This window comes from Desmodus rotundus, chromosome 13 (assembly GCF_022682495.2).
Source record: "Desmodus rotundus isolate HL8 chromosome 13, HLdesRot8A.1, whole genome shotgun sequence".
Classification (NCBI taxonomy): Eukaryota; Metazoa; Chordata; class Mammalia; order Chiroptera; family Phyllostomidae; genus Desmodus; species Desmodus rotundus.
The window spans coordinates 86,978,555-87,003,522 of record NC_071399.1 but is presented as its reverse complement, the minus strand read 5'-3'; the positions used below and the strand labels follow the sequence as shown (position 1 = coordinate 87,003,522).

The window sequence follows — 24,968 nt, the reverse complement described above, 5'->3', positions numbered from 1 at the left end:
AAACCAAAAAAGACCTGGAATAAACAGTGATCTTGAGAAAGAAGAACAAAGTTGGAGGTATCTCGATGTCTGATACCCGACTATACTATGAGGTGATAGAAATCAAAACAACGTGGTACTGTCATGAAAACAGATGTAGAGATCAATGGAACAGAACAGAGAGGCCAGAGATAAACCCACACTTTTATGGCCAATTAATATTTGACAAAGGAGGCAAGAACATAAAATGGGGTAAAGATAGCATACTCAATCATTGGTATTGGGAAAATTGGACAGATATTTGGGAAAAAAATGAAACTAGATGATCTTTCATCTTACACATGAATAAAGTCAACACGGATTATAGACTTAAATGGAAGACTCAAAAACTAAAAATTCTAGATGAAAACAGTAAAACCTCAGATATTTCTCGTAGTACTATTTTTTCTAAAATGTCTTCACAGGTAGGGGAAACAAAAGGAAAAATAAACAAATGGGACCACATCAAACTAAAAAGTCTGCACAGCAAAGGAAACCAACCAAATGAAAAGACAACCCACTGAATGGGAGAACATATTAGTCAATGATATATCTGATAAGGAGTTAATATCCAAAATTTATGAAGAACTTACACAATTCAACACCAAAAAAAGCAAACAATGCAATTAAAAAGTGGGCCAAGTGCCCTGACCAACCCTGGCTCAGTGGGCTGGGAGTCAGTTGTCTTGCAAAGTGAAAGTTCGTCAATTTGATTCCCAGACAAGCCACATTCCTGGGTTGTGGGTTCGGTCCCTGCAAGAGGCAACCTATCAGTGTTTTTCTCTTTCTCTCTCTGTTCCCCTCTCTCTAAAAATAAGTAAATAAAAGCTTTTAAAAAATAAATAAAAAATAGGCAAAGGACTTGACTAGATACTTCTTAAAAGAGGAAATACAGATGGTCGATAGACATATGAAAAGATGCCCAATGTTACTACTCATCAGGGAAATGCAAATTAAAGCCACAATGAGATATCACCTCCCACCTGTCAGAATGGCTACCATCAATAAGTCAGCAAACAGCGAGTGCTGGCAAGGATGTGGAGAAAAGGGAACCCTTGTGCACTGTGTTGGGAACGCAGACTTGTGCAGCCACTGTGGAAAGCAGTGTGAAGTTACTTCAAAAAGTCAAAAGGCCCCTCCCTGGGTGCCTCGGTGGGAGTGTCCTCCTGTGTGCCAGAAGGTTGCAAATTTGATTCCTAGTCAGGGCAAACAGTACCGAGGCTGCAGGTTCAATCCCTGGTCATATGGCAAGTCAACCAATCGATGATTCTCTCTCACACTGATGTTCCTCTCCCTTCCTCTCTAAAATCAATTTTTAAAAAATGTCCTTAGGTGAGGGTTAAAAACAGTTAAAAATGGAACTGCCTTATGACCCAGCAATTCTACTTCTGGAAATACATCTGAAGAAATCCAAAACACTAATTTGAAAGAATACATGCAGCCTATGCCACTGCAGCACTGCTTCACAATAGCCAAGGTCTGGAAGCAGCCCAGGTGCCCGCCAGTAGATGAGTGGGTGAAAAAGCTGTGGTTCATTTACACGCTGGAATACTACTCAGTCGTAAAAAAGAAGGAGATCTTAACCTTGCGACAGCGTGGATGGACCCGGAGAGTGTTCTGCTAAGTGAAATAAGCCAGTCAGGGAAAGACAAAAACCGTATGATTTCATTTATACGTGAAATCATGAACAAAATAAACCGACGGACAAAGTAGAGACAGAAGCATAGATACTTGGATAGACCGACAGCGGCCATTGGGGAAGGAGGTTGGAGAGCTGTGAAAGGATTAAGCAAACACACACATATACATACACACACGTGCATGTGTGTATAAAACACACAGACACAGACGACAGTGTGGTGATAGCCAGAGGGAAAGGGAAGTGGGCCAAGGTGGGTAAATGGAGACAAAAAGAGACTTTGCTTTGGGTAATAAGTGCTCAGTACAGGGCGCAGATGGGGTTTTGTGGAGTTGTACACTTGAAACCTGTATGCTTTTATAAACCAATGTCACCTCAACAGACTCAGTTCTTAAAGAGAAACCTCATGGACACCACTGTATGGTGATTAATGGAGGGCCAGGGAGTGGGGGAGGTAGGAGAGGATGAGGGGGGAATAAATGCTGATGGAAGGAGACTTGACTTTGGGTGGTGAACACACAGCACAGTATACAGATGATGTGTTATACAATTGTACACTTGAACGTTTTCAAATTTTGTTAACCAATGTCACCCCAACAAATTCAGTAAAAAATAAAATCAAAATTAAAAAGAGTGCACAGTCAGGAATGCAGGCATGTGCTTATACATGTATCATTAAGCTGATCATGAAGAAAAAACAAGGTAAAACAAATGGAATTTAATTCATTTTTATTTCTTCTAATATTTGATCACATATTCTTTTCCCAGTCTGAAAATGTTTTCTTTTTTGTTTGTTTCCCCAAAAATATAGTCGTGGCTAATGCTACTGTTGAAGATGAAATTGAAACGAATGAAGTTCAAGGATTTCTCTTTGGGAAACTAAAGTAAATATGAAATGAAATAAAATTATATTACTATACTGAAGTTTGTTTTTAAAGGAACATGCTGTGTTGGCTTATGTTTCACATTTTAAATAATTATTATATATTAAATACATAATTATTTTTATGTATTACAAAAGTAATGCACAGTTAATGCAAAAACACAAAATTAAAGGGTAATGTGTAACTCAGCCGTGTAAGTATGATGAGAAAATAGGAATTGAAAATGATCAAAGTTGTTTCTGACAAAAAACTAAGTCAAAACTTTGTAGAATCTCTTATAATAGGTTACAAAAATCATGGTAATATTTAGCATGAAAAATATCAAAGTTTTTATGCCTTAGAAGAAGAGAAAATAATTTCCCTAAATGTCTGTGCCACAGATTTTCGTATTAAAAACCTTTAACATCTGGTCTTAATTTCATACCCGTGTGTGACTAAACTTTGAGGAATTAAAGTTGTGCTCCCTTTTCCCCCACCCTGCACCACTAACCGAAGACAAGGAATAGGCTGGTGAGTGCTGTCTGACTACTCGTGCTCGGGGCTTGTTGAAGTTTTCCCTGTGCTTGCTCGTATTCGTAAGAAGGGAGAGTTCATGATTCTATTATAAGGACAAAATTAAAAGGACTGTTTTTCGTTAATGTTTTAGTTCTTGTTTAGTATTGCGAGTGTTTATAAAGGGCACTTCAGATGTGTATGGTGAGTAGACAACCGCGTGGAGCAAGGGCACCGTCTTTGGACACGGCTGGTGCGTACAGATGACTGCGCCACAGTCTACGCTGAGCTGGCCAAGTGGCGCACTATTTTAGCACTAAAAATTAAGATTATGATTAAATATGAAAAACAATATAATAGCTCTCACAAACTTAATATTATCCCATCACTTAAAATGTTGAGAACTGAGGGGCTATGTAACTTGTAGGGAACTCCTCTGAAGTTTCGTTGCTTTTTCATCATGAGCTCAGTCGTAGTCGGCCGTGGCTCTCCTGTGAAGTGTGCCCCACACTATAATCGAATTGCAGATACCGACCCTGTAGTGTGCTTGTCTGTGGTTACCTGTAGCATTAAAGCATTTCTGTAAGTATACTTTTCCACTTTTCAGGATCTTCATTTCTCTTTATTGCTGAAAATATATATTTTATAAGTTGTAATGGTAGCTAACATTTTATTTTTAAGAATTCTATTTAAATCTGAAATGGTACTATGTCTTGATTTCATGAGAGATAGATTATACTTTATACATATAGTAAAATGCCATTCTACTACGTTGTTACTTGGCACTCTCTAAAGGATACCTAGAGGTGCTTAATGTTAGGCAAAATTATCTTAGGCTTTTTATTCATTTCAAACATGGAATTTTTCCAAAATAGAGTAGACTCTAAGATTGTATAGAAAGCATTAGAGTCTTTCCTTATAAAATAGTATTTATTTTAAATTGTAAAAGCAATACTTTTAATTTATAAAATGTTAAAATAAAAACTATATAGCATAAAAGCTAATAATTCTGCCCTCACCCTTCATCTCTTACAGTAATGTTAACATGTTAACAATTGAGGGAGACTACATCTCTCCAGATTTGGTTTTGTTTTGTTTTAGATATTGGAAAAAAAATAGACATATGTCTTCCTCCTTATTTATTTTTAAGTTCTGCATCTATAGTTGCATCATGATTTATTCTCTTAGTGATGAACATTAGTGTGTATCTAATTATTAGGAAGAGTTCATTTCAAAAGCGTACTGCTTATATAATGATTCCTAGTAGGTGATGATAATTAACATAATATTCCGATGCAGAGAAAGGTATTCAGATCTTAGAGTGAATCTGACAGCATTCCAGAGGTACCTGATTGAGAGCAACAAGGAAATGGCGCCTTTGAAAGTCTGGGAGCTCCAGGGTGAGTATTTCGGTCTGCGTTAACACAGCAGTTCGGCAACCGGTCTCTGTTTTATTAAATAAACTTTGATTTAACATGATACAAATTATTTTATAGAATGTAATAATTACTGTAATGTAAACAATATAAATTATTACATTATTTCCTGTGGAAACATTTAATTAAAGCATTCTCCACTGAGCAAATTGTATTTCTCTTTAAGACTTAAAATTCAGGTAAGTGTAATTATTTGATATTATCTAATCATTTTTAAACTATACACTAATTTATCTTGTAGTTCCTCTGAAGTATTAAATGGCATTTCAGGGAATTTGTAACACTGATTAAAAATTCTCACTCGTAGGTCAGGAGAAGTCAGGACTAAATCTAGTTTTGTTTTGTGTAGAGTTTTGATTGCGATGGACTGACCATTGCCTGTTACTCTGTTACCTTAGAGCACCTTCTGGGCCAGCACCCCATACGTGGAACTTTTGTGGCCAGAATTTAGTTTGGATTGAAGTATAAGCCCTTTACAACTTGTAATTTTCCCTTTCATTGTTTGTAAACTTTAATAGGTCATGGGGACATGTTGTTTTTCTGTGTGGTCCATAACTTTTATCACATCTCTCATCAACTTTTAAAAATAAAAGTTTACCGAGACATAACTGATATACTATACAGTTTACCCACTCGAAGTGTTACTGTTCAGTGGGCTTTCGTGTATTTTCAGAGTTCTTTAACTGTCACCACAGTCAATTTCAGAGTATTTTCATCACCCCCAAAAGAAAGGAATGCACACAGGAACAGTGACCCCGTGTCTGCCAACTCCTCCAGCTGTGGGCAAGCGCCAATCTGCTTTCTTATCTTCAGAACGCCCTGCAAGGGTCCCATAGTTCAGAAATTGTGATGGAGTGTTTTTGAAGGCTTGTTAAACAGAGAACACGCATTGTCAGCTTAGTTTTAACTAACCTTCCTAGTGTCTGTGTCAGATGTAGGTGAACGGACTAGAAACAGGAAATCAATTAAGACACTGAAACGGAGAGACCAGGGGTTGGACTAGCACTGTGGTGGCGGCGTAGGAAGGACAGCTGGGTCTGCAAACATGGAGGGAATGGGAGGAGTCACAGGGCTTTCAGACATCAGCTCTAAGCCTGAGAGAACATGGAGCATGCAAGCAGGCTTGGGGCTGGAATAGGGGGCCCAGGAATGATGAGACTGGCATTAAAATGATTGACAGAAAGGGATTGTGACATATCCAGATGACAAGGGCTAGTAGTGGGGTGAATGTGAAATCTTTAAGCTAAAAGATTTAAAAAGCTAAAAATCATAGTGTAAAGCAGGGGTATCCAACCTTTTGGCGTCTCTGGGCCACACTGGAAGAAGAGTTGTCTTGGGCTCCACATTAAATGCACAAACACTAACGAAAACTGATGAGCAGAAAAAAGGTTTTAAGCAAATTTACGATTTTGTGTTGGGCCACATTCATAGCCCTCCTGGGCCGCGTGCGAGGGGTGCTGACTGAAAGGGTAGGGAGACCAAACCGGGGCGCAGGGCGGGGTGTGGTGGTGCTCATCTCCGTGCACAGGACAGGGGCTGTGGTCTCATTGCTGGCTCCGTGCCGACAGACAGCAGTGCCCACACAGAAGACATGGTGGGATGATGAGAGATGGGAGGGTACAGCATAGAAGCCAAAGGAAGCACGTGTCCAAGAAAGGGACAGTGAGCCATACCTTCTCTCTCTCTCTCCTTTTCTCTTCTCTTCTGTTCTCTGTTCTTTCTCCCTCCCTCCCTCCCTCCCTCCCTTCCTTCCTTCCTTTCCTTCCTTATTATGTTGTTTATAAATGCCTTTAGTAGCAGTAGAATGATCAGAAATGTAACATAGAAGGTCTCACTTGTTATTTTACTGTTAATTCACTCATTCATTCACCAGTATTTGTTGAGCTCCTTCTTGTGTATGAGGTACTTTCTTGTGGTGAGAGCATCTAAGCTCTGCTCTGCTTCTAGCATGTTGACTACAGGAAGCCACACACATTTTTCTTTCCCTAGAACTGTGTTTTCAGGTAAAATATTGCTAAGTTTAGGATTTTATTTTTATTGTAGTATAAAAGTAGAACAATACTGAAAGAGAAGGTGAATGTTTCTATTTATCGAGTTACACAGATTAGGTCCTCCTGAATGTTCTTTTCAGAATTGGCTCTTCAAACTCTTTTTCCTTCCTTTGGTTATTCTTCGTATCAAAGCCTTTTCTTGCCTGTTTATTTAACCTAAATATAGACAAAATGGCTTTGCATCAGCATTTCTTTTCATGTATCTTGTTCTGAAGCTGTTGTGCCGTAATTTGGGGAAAACAAGTATTAAGTATTAAATGATAATTACTGATTGATAAAAGTGTAAAGTTTACCTTAATTGGAAATAAATGCTACGTTTCCATTTAAAATTTTTGAAAAATGCTAAATATAAGAGTGGTAACATGTCTATATGAGATTATATAGCCAGAAGGGTTAAAATAATTACAAGGAAATGTTATAAAATTATGACATTATGCTAGATTTTTTAATGATTTTTTTTCCTTCCAGATCTTAGTTTTCAAGCAGCTTCTCAAATAATGGCTACTCCAGTTTATGATGCCTTAAAATTAATGAAAGACATTTCGCAGAACTTCCCCATAAAAGCCAGGTATAATAAAGTTTATTAGTTTGATTATAGCCAGGATTCTTCCCATTAAATACATTTTATGAAAATAGGTGATGTCACTTAACATAATGGTATCACTTAATTCTGGTATACACAGTGCTTATGAAATGAGGGCCTTTCTTCATTATGAATGTTGGGTTTTTACTAGAGTAGAATATTGGCTCGTATACATACTACAAAATAGAACTCTTGAATTAGAGGCAAATGGAAAGGAAAAAATAATTCATTAAAATACATTATTTAAATATAAATAGGGAGGCATGATAATCCAAGGAAAAACTTTCTTAAGCAATAAATAAAAATGTAATTTATTTTCTGTTCAACATGAAGGATGATGAAGAGCATTATTTTAAATAGATCTATACCAAAAGTATAGTGAAGTCTTCTTGTCCTTTTGGATTCCAAATAATTAGTAATTTCTTAATTGTATGGGATATCTTGTGGAATACTTTTTGCCAACAGGATATCTAATTGAACTGCTTCCAGAAATACCAATGTTACATTTAACACATCTCTCAATTCAATAGATAATACATTGGCATCTAAAAGTAACCAATACATACAATTCAGGTTACCATGTATTGTAAGGATTGACAAAAATCACAAGACATTGAAGCCCTTGTATTCGGGTTAGGAATGACGGAATATAAAATTACAGGCAACCAGTAAAATATAAAGTAAGCTGGCTTCCATTGAGTGCAGACAACATGGGGCAAGGGCGGCGGCAGCGTTTCCTTGAGAGGGGTTGGCGAGCACCCTCCTGCTCGCAGCTCCTCTGCCTGAGCCCTGGATGGCCAGTAGGCCTCTGCTTGTCTCAGACCCTATTTTGTGCATTTATCCACGGTGTGATGTACTGGGTTTTACCTAGATGTTCTTTACCTTGGTAAGACGGATAAATAGTGCATAGTTGGCACAAGATACCGAGAACCTTTACATGGCACCCCGAAAGAAGGTTTGTCACCTTATTTACAGATTAAGAGTGAATATATTATATGACTTTAAAGTTAGTTTAAACACTCAAGAATTTGAGAAGTCAGTACATTATGAAACGTGAAATGTGTGCGTGTGTGTATAAATGTTATGTTCAGCCATGCTGCTCTTCATTGCCTTTGAAATTACTTGATCAAATACAAATGAAGTAAAATCATTTTGGTTTTAAGAAGGTAGTTGATTGGCTCCTTGATAGTAAGTCAGACCACATTGAAGGGCTCAGTTGCTACTCTCTGATTTGTGGTTGGTCAGTAAAGAAAACTTGGCAGACTGTGCTGATGCTGCTTCATGGCTAAATCGTGAGCTTGAGCATGGCTCTGAAACACGTGGTGAGCAATCAGTAAATGTTCGTTTAAATGAATTATTTGCTAAATGAATGAAAAACTTGTATACTCTAATTTATCTGAAATTCTGCCAAATTTTGGGCGATAATGTGCATTTACTGTGTGTTTTTTTTTCTTTATCCTCACCCGAGGAAGGGAGGGAAGAGAGAGAGGGTGAGAAACATCAACATGAGAGAGAAACATCAATCGGTTGCCTTCCGAAGGCGCCCTGATCAGGGACTAAACCTGCAACCCAGACACGTGCCCTGACCAGGAATCGAACCTATGACTTTTTGGTCCATGGGACAACGCTCCAACCACCTGAGCCACACCAGCCAGGGCAGCATGGGTTGTTTCCACATACACCTTTCTACCTGAGTTTACAATCTTTTAACCTTTATATCGTTTTCTTCTATGCATAAAATTGACAGATATATAGCTAAGCATTCTTAGGAGTTAAGTCAAATAACAGACTTAATTTAAAAAATTTCTTTCTAAGGCAGTTATAAGCTCTTCAAGGTTGAATATGTGAAGTCAGTATTGTCAGTATCTTGTAACTTACGTTCTCCGGGGAGGACCCCAAGGTTAAAGTTGCCTGTTTGCATGGACACATACGATTGATAATTTTGTGCAAAGTTTCTCTGGGAAAAAGAACATAAAATAGCATTTTTCATCTAGTACTTTTGAAAAATAACTGTCTGGTCGTAAGCAGGGTTTGACAATACTTAAGGCGCACCGTCAGTGCCCAGGGGCTGCTGACAGCCTCCGTGCCCTCAGTGCAATGCCCCCGTCAGGTGATAGCCACGGAGCCCTTCTCACAGGGCCTTGTGGCCGAGTCACGAAGCCTTTGGAGTCGTTGATTTCTTACCCAAACTACTCTATTACCTTGAACTACAGATTAGTCCCGCACATAGAGGAGGAGTGAGTTGTACTCTTATTTGTTTTCCCAGGTCTCTGACCAGAGTGGCTGTAAATCAACATATGAAGAAGGAAATACAGCAAAATCAACAGGTTTGTTCGAACTCCTTTTTAAAACACTTTGCAGTACTCCCATCACTGTCTCAGACTTTGCGCCTTCAGTTTCCATCCGGAAAAGAAAATGTTCATTTGTATTTTTGATTACTAAAGCAGCTCCAGTTTTCCCGTTTCTGTGCTGTCTCCATACCGTGTGTGATTCTAACCAATCTTCCTTCCCTGCGGTGTATTTCATTTACCTCCCGTTCACCTGTGCTCCAGACCTTTTGCTCATGGAGTATGGCTTTCTTCACAGGATAAAGAGTAAAGGCTATGAATTAATTATTGTTTCTCATAATTAGTTTGGCTTAAAAACTTGAGGACCAAGTCAAGTTTAGACCATTGGAACATTACTGGGATCCTGCTGCATGCAGGACACGAGTGACTGGTACTTTGGTGAGATTCTGCCAAATGCTTTCCTGAATTACCTGAAGACCCCAAATGACCCCAACTGCATTAATACTTGTAAGGTGCTTAGAGCATTGCCTCGCTTTGCAGCATGGGCCTCGTTTGGTTTTAAGTAATGCAATACCAGATGCACAGGGCCGCCAAAAGTGGTTTATTTTTCCTCACATAAACAGAAGTCTTAGATGGGTGGCCGCAGACATGGTTTTTTCCTTTGATGGTTGCCAAGTAGCTGCCACCGCTCCAGGCTTCTGACACAAATGCAAAGTAGAAGGAGGCAGGAAGATGGTATCCACCACACGCATCCCAGTAAAACCTTCAGTCCTGGTGGTTTTCCCTGGGAGGGAAATCGTGACTTTAATCAGTAAAGTAAATAGTCACAACCCTATATTGTCATCTCGTCTAGCCTCCTCTTTCAGGGCACCCTGACAAAAGAGAAGGATGATGTTAATGGGTGTCATGTCCTTAGTTTTGGGAAAATGTGTTTGGACTATAAGTTCCTGTTACCTCCTGCCCCATGGGGGATGTGGGTGGCAACTGAACAAACGTGTTCCGCCCTGGAAAAGAGGGCGGTAGGGCTGGAAGGTCAGAAAGGCTTGGGAAGCCCCTTGCAGCCTCACTGAGCCCCGTGTGTAGTGGGCACGTGGACACCCCGAAGGTGTGTCACTATTACATCTCACGTGTGCGCAGCAAGAGTACAGTTTATGCAAAGCATGTACACAAAAGGTAACCACACCAAAAATAATAATGGACTTTGAATATGTAGAAAGATGATCTGTCTCCACTCACAATAAACGAAATACAGATCAAAGTTATACAGAGACACCAGATTTATAATAGTCAAAGTTTGATGGTGAATTCTGTTGGTAAGTTTATCTTGCCTGTGTGTGTGTGTGAGAGAGAGAGAGAGAGAGAGAGAGAGAAAGCAGGCAACTCAAGATACGGATGTGTAGGTATTAGCGTTTGCATAAAGGGGTACCAGAGCTTGAACAAAAACTGGGGGAAGTGTAGAACCTTCCCCCAGTTACCTGTGTGGGCCATGAGAGGGGCTGGAGGACAGGGCAGGAGAAGGGCCTGGAATGAGCATAAGGATTCTTTGTGTGGGGTTTTATATAGTGGTAACCTGTGGCTCATGCAAAGGGTATTCAGAAACTCTGACTATGCTGAAGTTGTGCAAGTGAATTTGGCTCTGGTTACTCGGGAGACCAGAGCATTAACTTCTCAAAGTACAGTAGATTTCCCTTTTAAGTTAACAGTTCTTCTTATTTTGCTCAGAGATTAGCCAGAAGCTGCTTTTGGTGATTTTAAACCAGTGCGTGTGTCTTACTGTTTACTGTTATGTTATGTTCCATGCCATTTTTTTGTTAGGAAGAAAAAAATGGGAATATGGTCAGGTAGTGTGGTAACTTCTTAATTTTGCTTCAGCAGTGTGAAACATTGTTTTAATTGCGTAGTTACATAAAAAACAGGTGAGATACTTAAATGTAAAAGCTAAATAAAGGATTAGACTAATCCAAAAAGAAGTTCACACCTTTCCTAATTATGTCAACTAATTACTTAATTCTCATATGTTAGGGAATATATGAGAATTTCACAGTTTTAGAAAAATTCCCTTCATCAGAATAACCTCCCTAAAAGCTCCCCTGTAACACATTCTTTTAGACTCTTTTTTGTTCACATGCTGGAAAAAAATTTCCCCTATATTTAGATTTATATCTGATTTGACTTCAGATTTTAAATTCAGAATGAATCTAGTTTCAGTTTAGGGACCTCCAGAGCTGTTTACAAACCAAGTTACCATTCTGACCTCAACCAGTCAGCTGAGGAAATGTTTAGCTTCAGGTAGCCGCCCAGTTTGTTGGTTGATAAAGGGATGTTACAACACATTGTTCCTTCCTTTTTTTTTTTTTTTTAATGAAGTCATATGTCTCCATAAGGATTTATATTTGTTTCTGCTCAAAGGCTAAGATTGGTCCCAACTTAATTCCACAGAAAATAAAAGTCTGTGCATGTTTTTTGGACCTTAAAAATAGTGAGAAATCTAGCCTCAAATGCCTATGAAGATAAACCAGAGGCAACGAATTCTTATGGAAGACATGTTGTTGCTCCCAACCAAGGCGAGATGAACAAGTTTCTGTGCCAATTCTTGGGGCATTTTGTTTTCTGGGTCACCTTTCACTGCAAGGGGAGCCATTCTTCGTGCCTTCGCACAAGGCAGTCTCTCACCCTCCTCCCTGCCCAGTGTGAGCCCAAGGCTTTGCTTCCTGTCCTAGGGACCTGCAATTGTTTGTGTCCTTGGACTTGCATTTCTACCACTTCTCTGCCCTTAGGAGAAACCTTTCCTTTTAAAAGCTAACCATTCATTTAGAGAACATTCTTCCCGTTTTAATCTGGCAGTTTTAGTGTTTCCTTTTAGAAGGAGGATTTGGGGATGTCTGGTTCACCACAGGGCTGCAGACCAACTCCTTAACCTCGATTTGAGAAAGGCTGCCTGAGATCACACCCCCAGGGTAGTTTACCAGGGTGTAAGGCCACGTCCCTGGGGGAAGGAGGGCGAATGTGTCAGTATTAATCTCCAGTAGACTGGCAGTGTTTCAGCAGGTGAGTTCAGTTCATTGCCCTTTCCGAGCATCTTCGTTCAAAGCACTGTGCTTGGCTTAAAAGTCCCCAAGGGAGTTAGCACTTTAGGGGACATCGTGTGCGTGAGGTGCGTCCCACTTACGGTTGAGTGGCCTAACCTAATGAAGTGCTGGGAGAGCTTGAGACAGAGCTGAAGACAAACCAAGGTTTTACCTTTGAACCTCTGAATGCTAGGGCCTAAACTCTTGCCAGCGTTCTGTGTAAATCCAGTGGAAGTATTTTCTGTCATGTGACAGATCAAGTTCTCCTTCCCTCCAGCGTGTGTACCTCACCTGTCATGGTGAGCGATGAACACACAGAGACACTTACCTCTGTCAGGTTTTCTCCGGACCTCCTCGAGTTAGTTTCTTCATCTGTCTTTCTGGGAAAACTTACACAAATCTCTATTAGGTCACTTACCGTGCGATCACTTTAAAATGCACTGTTTTAAAATGGTTTTTCCCCTAAACTAATTTGTCTACACTGATAATAGTAATAATAAAGGCTTTATTTGTGAGTACTCTAAGTTTGACTAGACACAGGTATATATTTAAACTTTATAACAAACCAGTGGATAGATATCAGTACTCCATTATACAGATGAGAAAACAGATCTATGGAAGCTAAGTGAGTTTACCCAGCCTTCACCACTAGTAAGTAGCAGGACTAAGATGTAGAGCAGACTGGCTCCCTCTCCACGGTCTTAATGACCGTGCTGTGCTGGGTTATTATTGCTGCCCCAGTGCCTGGAGTTACTTCCAGCACACAGTCGGCACTGGAGCAGTAGTTACCGAATGAGAAGACAGGGAACATCAAAACACTGCTCTGATGGAAACCTTTATGAATTGAGAGTGATCTCCAAGTATTTACACATACACCAAAGTCTTGAGTCCCGGGAGTAAAGAATAGGAATGTGCCAGCTGTCGAATTCTCAGTGTGACCGTGGACACGCACACACACACACAGTATAAAATGTAGGAGGTAGGTCATCATTATAGCATTAGAACTTTAATATCACATATAGCAAAATCACAACATCCAGGTATTTGTGTCTCTAACCTGTCACCAGATGCCCATCACCAGATCAGGGTGGGCAAACTGCTACTCACCCATCAGTCAGACCTGGCCTGCCACCTGTGTTTACAAATGAAAGCCTTACTGGGACGCCATCATGCCGATGTGGTTACATTGTCTTTGGTTGCCTTCGTGCTGCAAGGGCAGAGTCAAGTGGTTGCGTCAGAGATGACGTGGGTGGCAGAACCTGAAATGTTGACCGTCTGACTCTGACAACTCTGCGGACTCCTGACATAGATCGCTATGGTTATGTGACTTGGTCAACTGTCGTTCTGCTCTGTTTCAAGGATCTTCTCAACAGATTTGAAATCCGCCCAGGTGATGCTTGTCTGTACATAAATGGCCTTCGTGTGGACGTGGATGCCCATGATCCTTTTAGGTAAGTGTTGAATTATCGATACAAACTGCTGTGGTCTGTATAAAAGGAAATACTGCCCTGAACTTATATTTGTCAAAATTCAAATAACAGCTTGAAAGGTAAAGCGAACACATTTTTGATTGGAAAGCAGGTTTCTGTCATATTTGTAGAATGCTCTGGTAAGTGTCTCAGAACGTCAGCGCTGGGCTGGGAGAGACCTTGGGGATGTTTTCCAGGTGGGGACGCTGAAGGTTCTGAGCCTTAGATCTGTGCTTATCCCATTGTTTGAAACTGCCCCTCATTGAAGAGGAGGCTTATCCTTCAGCAGGAAAGTTTCCCAGCAGCCAGGGCGCTCTACCCTCTGAAAAGGAACAGAAGGAACATGAGACGATTCTTCAGAAGAAAAAAATTAACTGGAAGAATTTAAAGTACTTGTATCTGTTCAAAAGGAAATCTGAATTACAGAATTCAGGGAGCCATCGTTTTCCTTACGTACTTTTGAAGAATTTTTGAAAAATTTTTTCAAAAATGCTCTAGAGCAGAATTAGATGGTCTTTTATTCATGCCACTGGCTCATAAATCAGTCACGGGCCAGAAGAAGAGAAATCAATCGAATTTATTTTTTTTTAAAAGACAGGCATAAAAGTACTTTAGAAATTAATATTTGTAGTATAAAATGAATTTTGTAACATACTTTATTTCAGACATTGTGAATTCAGTTGAATATATTTTATTGAACTTAAATTGTTTATTGTATTTTCTTACCAGTTTGGAAATATCTAGGAAAATACAGGGAAGACTGAGAACCAGAGTAGGTAGTTTGAATGGGGCTTCTCTCTTTATTTCGTTGATCCTAGGACCTCGGATTGGGAGAATGGCAGCTGTTAGCTTCTGGCTTGTGGACTTCAGAGGGACAGAAGTTACATTTGTGCTCAGGAACAGTGAAATGCAGGCGGGTTGTGGAAAGTTTCTGTGTTGATGTACGGGGAGATTTTCATAGCAGACACATGGCGCTGTGTAATGTAGAAAGGCTGTAGGTTGTTCAAGAAATACAACCCCCTTGGCTCCTCTACCTGGTAATTAGTGCGCTGCAGGGTATGTGGTTCCTGTTCGCTCCTCATCGAAGTGATCACTCGTAGCTGCTATGATTCCCTTAGAGGAAAACAAGATGTGTGAGGGTAGTTATAATTCTGACACTTTTAGTACCAGATGAACAATCAAAGAGGTTCTCAGGAAAAGATCAGAATGTGTAGGTAAAATGTGAAGAGGTTGCTGACTGGAAGAAAATGATACAGGGAAGTGGAGGGGAAGAAAGTGTCGTATTACTGAAGTTCCATCTGGATCTAGACAGAGGTCCGTGTGGGGGAAATAAAGTTGGGAGGTGGAGCACTCTGCACTTCTTCCCTACCTCCTGTCTCTGATTGCGTTTTCTGGTTGCGGGAGCTGGTACTATACCCCATGGCCCAGCCCCTCTTCCTCTGGTCCTGGAAACAGTGGAAGGAGCCAAAGCCTCATGGGTCAGGTCAGTGCTGGTTGGATCAAGGCTGTGCCCAAGCCTTCCTCTCCCCACGGGAGGCTGAGAGGCCTGGCAGTGAACCAGGAGGAGAGCAGCATGGCCGAGTAAAGCTGAGGATTCCCATCGGTGGTGCCTTATCTAGCGGCTTTAGAGCCACGAGCACATCTTTATCTCTGAGCAGTCCACTCAGCCACGTTTGTGACCACACGGAAACTGGTACCGCGGGGGCAGCACCCACCTGGCCAGCCGGCCTGTCCGTGCTTGAGCCGTGTCACTACAGACAACCTACAGAGAGAAAGGACTGGCAAAGGCGGCTTGGCAGCCCCTCTGTGTACATTTGTCTGCATCTGGATGAAGTCGTCTGGCTCCGAATTCTTTTGACCTCTTGGTAAATATGTATTTTTAATGCAAGCAACATTAAATTCAGTATTATAAAATCAACTCAATATTAAAATCCAATTTACTAAGTATTTCAGTGCCTACTAGTCTGTAGAAACCACTTGATATTTGGGGTGTAGTGGTGAACAAGATGGAAGTTGTGCCTGAGTGAAGTTTACAGCTTAGTGGAATAACTGACGTCAAATAATTGCAGTGTGATAAGTTTTATAAAAGGTAAAGTGCGACACTTTGGGAGTTTATGGGTTAGTTCTTGTGACACATGGGAACAGTAGAGTTCGGATTTCTCCGTGGAAGTGACATTTAGGGTAAGCGTTGAAGGATGAATCAGGCAGGTGGAGGAGCGGAGGCTCGGCAAGCGTGGCACATTGGAGAAGAGGAAAAGTGGTGGGGCCAGACGGGGTGTGAAGAGGAGGGGAGGAAACTCAGGCCACTGGGATGGGCGAGGGTCGCATGTCGAACCAGGCTGGAGTCCAGGCCTCGTATTTCAAGGCAGCAGAAGCCAGCAAAGCGCCCCCAGCAAATCTAAAGAAAGTAAATACGTGTTTAAAAGAGAAGTATGAGAATTATTTAGGAGTCCAGAGATAGAAGGAATTTTATTGATAAATCTAGCACATTTAAAGAACCTTTTTTTAAAATCAGTTTGCAAAATTCTTGATTTAGGAAGAGCACGGAAGAAACTAACACTGGCTGAGGGCAACTGTGTACCCAGTAGAAATTAATTTAACACTAATACCCTATGAAGTGATTATAACTGTTCTCTATGCAGACGGGAAACGAGGACCTGGAGAGATCTCGCACAAAAACAGGGACACACAGCCAGTGGCAGCAGGATTGGAAATCTCATGCGTTTTCCAGTGTACCTTGTGACTATCTGATTTTTCCATTAAGGGTTTTCCTTAGAAACTAGTCCGAAATAGCAAAGATGACAGCTCCAAAACCATGGGGAATATTTAAATTCAGTTGCATGAAAAGTGTCTGATCGATGAGCGTCAGAGTTTTTTAAATGGAGAGAACATTGGCAATGCAACCCAAAATTTTTATTTTATAAGTGAAAATTTAGACTAAAGGGGCTAAGAGATCTCTAATTTTTAAATGTGTATATCTATAGTTCTCTCTGAAAATTATATTCTAAAATCTATATATTGCTCTATTCTGATTCCATCCATTTCTGAAAGGGGAAGGCAATGGGGTCATTTATTGTTATTTTTATTAGTAATACTTTCTGTCATGTTTGAGCTAACAAATTGTACATATAATTAGAAATATCAGTATGTATTCTAAACAGATGGGAACTTTCATGCTTTAACAGGGCTTTCTCTGTACTAATTTTATAGTTTACGTCATGTTTATCTTGTTTTTGCAGTAGATTTATCAAAAGAGTGACATATTTTTCCCTTCATTTTTGGCTTGCTCAGGGCTGAGCATGTTCTTGCTTCTTTGGTAAGGAATACAATCAATATACCTGTTTCTTGTTGTCTTATCTTTTAGGTAAGATTTTGTTAATCACTACAAACAACCCTCAGTGTAACTTTAACCTGGAAAACTAATTAGAACTCCTTGCCTTATTTGTTAATGAGTTTAATAATTATATGCTTTCCTGCTATTAATAAAAATACCAGTGAAACTTGTTTCTAATGCTTTGACAAAGTTATAAACTTTAAAGGATGTTTTTAAATGTTGGCAAGTCAAAATAAAACATCTCTTTTCTTTACATGTGAAGTATGTTGGACATGCTGAAGCTAGAAGGAAAGAGGATGAGCGGCCTTCAGAAACTTGGGATCGGCAGAGAAGACATGAGCAAATTTTTAAAATTAAATTCACACATTAGGGACAGTAACTACGTATTAGACATTAGGCATTCTTCAATAATGGTAAGTATTCGTGTAATTCCTTGTTTCAAAACCTTTAGCAGATTTAATACTTAATATAAGACCAAATATTGTCAGGCTTTAGAATAAACTTAAGCAATTTGAAAGAGGTTGTGCAGCGGAACTCAGAAGAAAAAGTACAAATATTGATTATCCCCTCTCTCTCTTGCATCTGCTTTCACCCTCCCTGTATTCTCCGCGTTTCCTCACAGGAGCGCCCACTCACTAGTTCAGTCTCCATCCCAGCTTTAAAGGTAGAAACAGCACAAACGAGGACAACAAAATGACCACATGAACAGCAGCAAGGACAAAACACCAGACAGTTAAAGTCTGAGGACTATAAGATCGCCACCGGAATATAATAAAATCTTGCCTAGACCGATGCCAGCGCCCTCCTAGATTCCGGTCTCTGGGATACAGTCTGAGGAAAGTGTTTGAGTTCGGGTCACATCCCTCTCCCTTGGCTAAAGCTCAGATACCTTCATGTGACCTATGAGGCTGTGAATGGTCCACTCCTTCCTTTCATTTCTCAGACTATGAAACATTCTTTTTACCACTGTCCCTTATCTCATGCTTGGAAAGCAGACCTCCCTCCCTCTATCCAATGAACTCTTTCTTTTTCAGACTTCATCTCCAAGCAGTACTTCCTGAGTGAAGCTTCCTAGATGACGTTTTAACATACACATTGTGTCTGGGAGTCCCCAAGAGCACCATCTAGTCTGGTGATTTGCTAAAAGGATTCAGAAAGCCTAGCAATTGTTACACTCATGGTTATGACTTATTAGAGTAGAAGAGTACAAAGTAGTATCAGCAGAGGGAGGCAGGGCATGGGGAAACCAGGTGCCTGCTTCCAAGAATCTGCTCAGGACATTCTTAATTCAGTGTGTGAAGATACATGCAAAGTGCTACCTGCTAGGGAAGTTTGCTTGAGCCTGGGAGTCCAGGGTTTGGGAAGGGAGTGTGTTACTTAGGCCACACGATGGGTCCCAGTCCTGACGCTCCTGACGCTCCAGCCGCTCAAAGGAAAAGCAAGTGTTGATCACAAATCACGTTGGTTGTACAAACACTTTATACAAACTGCTGTAGCACGTAGCAAGGCCCTAAAGGCAGAAAACTCTCAGTCAGAACATTCCAGAGCTCAGTTCCCGGGAGCCAATCCAGAGAACCTTTATTACAAAAACAGGCCCTTCTTGGGAATGTGCAAGGTGTGAGCAACCCAGGCCTGCTGAATCCTCTCTCTCTCTCTCTCTCTCTCTCTCTCTCTCTCTCTCTCATGCAGGTATGCACACATGCTCAGACTCACATATATATATACACAGATTTTTTTATGCTATAGAACTATAATCTGTAACCCTAGCACAGTTACAGTTTTTCATTTTTCCTGTGGTTCTTTGATGTCTGTTTTTTTCTAGACTATATAAACTTCTCGAAGGTAGGAATTTTATCCATTTTTTTCTCACCAGTAGATCCCTGATTTTAGTAGGTACTCAATAAATGTAAATACCGATATTCTTTGAATGCCTACATAAATATGTCCCAAACAAATATAAAAACATAGCTTTTAATGAAACTCTGGGATCATTCTTACAACACAATATACAAATGTTCATGTCACCATTATAATTTAATGTTATAAAAATAACTATTAGAAATTAGAAAATAAAAGTACTGCATAACATAAGATTAAGTAATTAAAACTCCCCCAAGGAAAGCCTGATAGAATTAATGAGACTTTAATAAAAATGGGTTTGAAGTGACAGTAAGCAGATCAAAAGCTTTTTTTCCAAAAACCATTTGGAAGACAAAATGATTTATAATATAAAATTTTAAATTCCTAATAATATCTTAATAGCTACTGTCTAATAAAACAATCTCAGTAAGTAAGAATGAAAACTGCGCCCTAACTCAGGAGCCAGGAAGGCAGGGTGGCAGAGGTCGTGGTTGTGGGCCGCGCAGCGCCGACTGGCTGAGCTCTGGAAGCGCTCCTGGGCAAACGGTGGGAAATGGGGAGCAGTCCGTACCCAGAGGCGTGGTCGTTGCTGCCAATAGAAACAGGTCACGTGTCAACCAGAGATTTCGGAGATTGTGTATCCACACTATCGAGCACTCCTCAGATGTTAAAATCATGTTTACCAATATGTTTGAATAATCAGCGACCATGACTGTGTCCTCCTGCGAAGTGAAAAGTACGGACGTAGGAGTCACTGTGTGAAAAGGCAGACACGGCATCAGAAACAGATACATCAGAATGTTAAGTATGTGATGTGATCCAGTGGACAGTTGTGTAAAATGGGTGATGGGATCCAGTGGACAGTTGTGTATAATGGGTGATGGGATCCAGTGAACAGTTGTGTATAACGGGTGATGGGATCCAGTGGACAGTTGTAGGTTTTTTCATAATTTTCTGTAAATTGCACATTTTTAGCTGTGCACATGTATTACACGGGTGGGCAGAAGTAGGTTTACAGTTAGAAGTCAAATAGTACAATCATTAATTAATAATACAAAAAGTAAACTTTACTTTGTATACTTAAAACTGTAAACCTACCTTCGCCCACACCTTTATGATCCAGAAAAAAAGGTTTGTAGAGAACAAAATATAACCTCTCAATGGCTTGCTAATTATTTGATATAAAAATTGAGGGTTTCACTCTGAAGTACCTCAGTTATTACAGTTCTTTTCGTCCTACCCGAACTGCCTTCCCGCTGACAGATCGAGCCCACTGTCTCAGACCCATGGAGTGACAGCTGCACCACAAGCACCGAAGTCTTGGGACTCGGGGAAAATCATGTAACTTATTGATTAGTTACCATTCGTATTTTCTAGAACACTAAGTGACTTGTTATCAGTTATGTTTATTGTAGCTGTTTTTACTATTCTTCCTGGGGTGCCCAACCTGTGGCCCACGGGCTGAATGCATCCCAGGATGGCTATGGATGCGTCCCAACATAAGACCGTAAACATACCTAAAACATTATGTGATTTTTTTTGTGATTACGTGTCACAATGTATTTAATGCGTGGCCCAAGACACCTCTTTTAGTGTGGCCCAGAGACACCAAAAGTTTGGACACCCCTGCTAGACCATATTCTTTCATTGGCTAGATTCCACTTTTCCTTGGGTATCTTGAAGCTTGATAATAAATAGTCTTTTCTAAAAATACTTTCTCAGAAAAAGGAATGACCATGTTAGTAGTCTTACTACATTATGCCTTTTATTTTAAGCATGCATGCTTTTTAAGGTTTGTAGAATGCTGAGTGTGGGTCACACTGAGAAAATGAGGGACATAATTTTCAAGGCTATTCTGGACGTAAGAAGTCGGTCGGTAAAGAAACTTTAGAGCCCGTGTGTGAGATAACACGCTGGCCCTCTCCAGCAGGCAGCAGAGGACAGTCACCCCACGAGGGGCGGGGCGGCCCTGACGCTGTTCCGCTGCCCTCCCTCGGCCAAGCCCCGGTTCCCTGGGCCACGGAGCCCTGTGCTGCCACCGCCAAGCCCCCTGCGCTCGGGCCCTTGGACACCTGCAGGAGGCATTCTTTTCTAAGGAACATCTGTCTCAGCGTGTCCCAAAGTAATTGTTGACTGAAGTAAAATATAAAAAAACAGAAGATGGGCTCTTTTACTCATTTTAAGGATGAAATCTGGTGGCATTAAGTGCATTCACAGTGTTGCACGTCAGTCACCACGATCCATTCCCAGAGCCTTTTCATCACTTCGGACAAACCCTGTACTTCCCTCTGGTAAGAATGACCTCGGGCACTTGTTTCAAATAGGGATTCCCAGGCCCTGTCCTGAATTTCTTGTTAGGTCTGAGGTGGAGCCAAAGAATGTACATTTTAAATAAACACCTCCAGTTGTTTTGATTCACATTACCAGTGGCTACCTGCAATCATTATCAAGTTCATTGGGACTGATACTTAAAGCATACGGCCAGTTTCTCACTTAAAAAATGCAATATAACTGATCCCCAAGGGGACCAGGTATTTACATCCGCTATGTGGTGCCTTCTCCTCTGACCTAGGATTCCCGTAGAACAATTAACTGAACTGCTGACTGAGTCTCCAGAGATTTCCAGTTCACAGGCGACTCCTAGCCTGTTCTGAGGATCTTCACAACTCTTCCCAGCCCTGGCTGGTGTGGCTCGGGGTTGAGCATCATCCTGCAAAGCAAAGGTCGCCGGCTGGATTCCCGGTCAGGGCGCACGTCTGGGTTTCGGGCCAGGTCCCCAGTTGGGGCCGAGAGAGAGGCAACCGATCAGATTCTTCTCACATTGATGTTTCTCTCCCTCTCTCTGTCTCTCTTTTCCCCTCTCTCTAAAAGTAAATAAATAAAATAATTTTTGAATAAAGGACTGTTCCCATTACCTTCACATCTTGGCAAGAATTACACCAGAAAAACAAACAAGATGCCCTACTACTGACTTTCCTGGGGAGGCCGAGGTTCTCCCTCCTGTCTCAGTGCCACCAGGACGAGTTTTTGTGGAAGTAAACTAGTCCCAGATCTCCATCATACCTGTTCACCACTAGCCTGGGGTTCGGGCCACTGTCCACTGTTTTTCCTCCTCAGATGCCACGTGCACTCCGAAGTACGTCTCACACCGAGTTAACTCCCTCTCCACGTTCCTGTCCTCTGGCATGGAAAAGTTGCCTCCTCTCAGAGTCTACTCTCTGTGTTGATACAGGGTTCCTTTCTGCAAGCTGTGAATCCCCTGGATTCCTCCCTGTCTCTCACTTCTCTTAGTGTGTGTATTTAATTCTGTCTTCTCTCTAAACCACCGCCTCTTGGTTAAGCCCTCCAAAAACTCACGTCTAGGTTACTCCAGAAGCCGCCTGATTATCTTCAAGTTTTGCGTTGCCCTGTTCTTTCCTTCTCTAGGGCTTTCAGCTGCATGTGCATTACACCTTTGGCCTGTGTTGCTCATCTCTCTTGACACTTTGAGTTTGCCTTATTTTTTTAGGCAAACTGTGTACTTTAGTTAGTATATGTTCTATAACTTTTAAAAGGCATTTAATTTTCTTAAGTCCAAGCCTTTAAATTTGAGAGGGGAGGCAGAGGGCTTTGTTGCCTCCTGTACTCCTGATAAGTATTTATCTTTCTTCAGTGGTTTATGAGGAGTAATTTTAATTTAATTTTATTTTTTAATATAAAAAACATGAGTAAAATGGAGTCAGCAGTTTGGGGGGAAGGCTTCATGTAAAAGGCCATGTTAATACAAAATTGTTGCCAGTGACGTGTTCCTTCATTGAAGAACATTCAGCTGACTCCCTCTATTTAATCTACTACAGAAAATTCCGTGTGTATTTCTGCTTGTCCTTTGACACGGTGAAGTCTACCTTTGAAAATAATTTGGGTATTAATACAGCTTTAACCGATTTCTGTATTCTTTCCTAGTGGATTAACGACTTAGAAACTGATGGTGTGTATGCTGCCTGGCCCGCAAGTTGCCAGGAACTTCTGAAACCAGTGTTCCCTGGAAAAACGCCTTCCATAAGGCGTAATTTTCACAATTTGGTGAGTTTCATATTTTGCATACATTTTCAATAAAGATACCAGTATTCTTTCAGATTACCCTGCTCTTGGTAAGGAGGCACCTGAGGAATAAGGAAGGGGGTACTTGCCTGGTGCGACGCGCTCGAACGGCGTGGCTGAGTTGGCGTCCAGAGCCAGCAGGGTCCCTGACCTGCCTGTGGTCACAGCCCGCCTGCACTTTCGTCACACCGGGTGAAGTCACGAGCTGCTTTCACATCTTCCTTCTTCTGTGTGATCAAGATTTCCTACGTTTCATGGAAAAATACGTGAATACTATTTTACCACCTTGGGATATACGTTCATTACTACAACGTAAACAGCCTTACAGAACTTTAAATTATGGAGAAACACCTAGGACTTTTTTTTTTTTTTTTTGCATAGAAAGTGAATATCTTATTTCCTACATCAACCTAGAGTAATTAGTTACATTAATGCTTTTAGGAGGGGTTCAAAATTCTATTACTATTTCCTGTTTTAAAAAACTTATCACAGAAAATCCACTGAACATTTAGAATGAGATATCTCACTTTTTTTAAATAATTATTTTATGGTGTGCTTCAAAAAGAAAACGAGTCATATGTTATTAAATTCTGTGTTAGTCTGTACGGACGTGCAGCTTTTAGAAACCCTTCCTTAACATCAATCAGTAAAACTAACAGGCACAATATCAGCATGTTTCATGTCTTTGAAATTCTTTAGAATTGCTTGAAATTTCTTTTTAAAGCCTTGAGTCTTATACTTTTAAGTGTAGAAATTAGACTAAACTTGAATTTCATGAAAATTCTAAAGTGTTAAAACAAAATAATGATTATAGACATCTACTTTCTTTTAGGTTCTCTTTATTGATCCTGCTCAAGAATATACCTTGGATTTTATAAAACTTGCCGAAATTTTATATTATCATCAAATTCCTCTTAGGTACGGTAATCGTCAGTTTATAGCAAACTGTCCACTGACGGCAGTCCAGCGATGTTCGTGTAGTATTTCCGAGTGTTAGTGTGGAATTCAAAGCAGTGGTTTCTCTCTCGTGCCCGACGCAGCAGAGCCGTGTGTTGTGAAGTGTCACGTAACTTCATAGACTCGGTTCATCAGAGCTGCGTAGTAAGTAGTAATCTTGTCTATCTGCCCGAGAGAGTCATCCAGTCACTTTGGGAACTTAAAGATGAATCCACTTCCCTGTGGTTGTGTTGGTGGTTGTGTGAAGAGTACCCTTTTCTCCTCCCCCCAGAAAAACACGGTCATTTGATAAAGTCACCACCAGAGAGTATACATTTTGGAGCAATCTATGAGATGAAGATTTTGGTGAATAGGCATTATACATCAAACCTTCTTACTAACCCATTGACTAACACATTCTCTCCATTTAGACGTTACACTCTAGTGATGTTTTTAAATCATGGTTTATAGTGGTTCAAGGAGTAGTTGTGACACTCCTTACTGATCTTCTTTTTCCAGAATTGGTTTTGTGTTCGTTGTTAGCACAGATGATAAAGTTGATGGAACAAGCGATGCTGGAGTCGCTCTTTGGCGGGCTTTCAACTACATCGCAGAGGAGCACGATGTATCACAAGCCTTTCTATCCATCGCACATGTGAGTGTGTGCACTAGGCATCATTCATTGAGAGTGTATCGTGGGTTTCTTGCATTACCATAATTATTATTACATTATTTTTCAAAGTTTATAAAAACTGTCATGGGGATTAGTACAGATGATGGATTTGATTCTTGCAACTCCCAACTGAAGTGCATAATATTGCCCCTAATTT

General features: G+C 40.6%; 1 protein-coding gene across 1 annotated transcript in view; it reads left to right on the top strand.

Annotated features, from left to right (window-relative positions):
* UGGT2 (UDP-glucose glycoprotein glucosyltransferase 2) overlaps positions 1-24,968 on the top strand; it is a 115,240-nt gene that overhangs the window by 26,778 nt on the left and 63,494 nt on the right. The window contains exons 7-15 of the mRNA XM_024566995.4: positions 2,469-2,541; positions 4,333-4,433; positions 6,989-7,088; positions 9,370-9,430; positions 13,819-13,910; positions 17,525-17,675; positions 23,065-23,184; positions 24,035-24,120; positions 24,658-24,793. Of these exons, the coding sequence (XP_024422763.2) occupies positions 2,469-2,541; positions 4,333-4,433; positions 6,989-7,088; positions 9,370-9,430; positions 13,819-13,910; positions 17,525-17,675; positions 23,065-23,184; positions 24,035-24,120; positions 24,658-24,793 (920 nt within the window). The remainder of the gene's footprint in view (positions 1-2,468; positions 2,542-4,332; positions 4,434-6,988; positions 7,089-9,369; positions 9,431-13,818; positions 13,911-17,524; positions 17,676-23,064; positions 23,185-24,034; positions 24,121-24,657; positions 24,794-24,968) is intronic.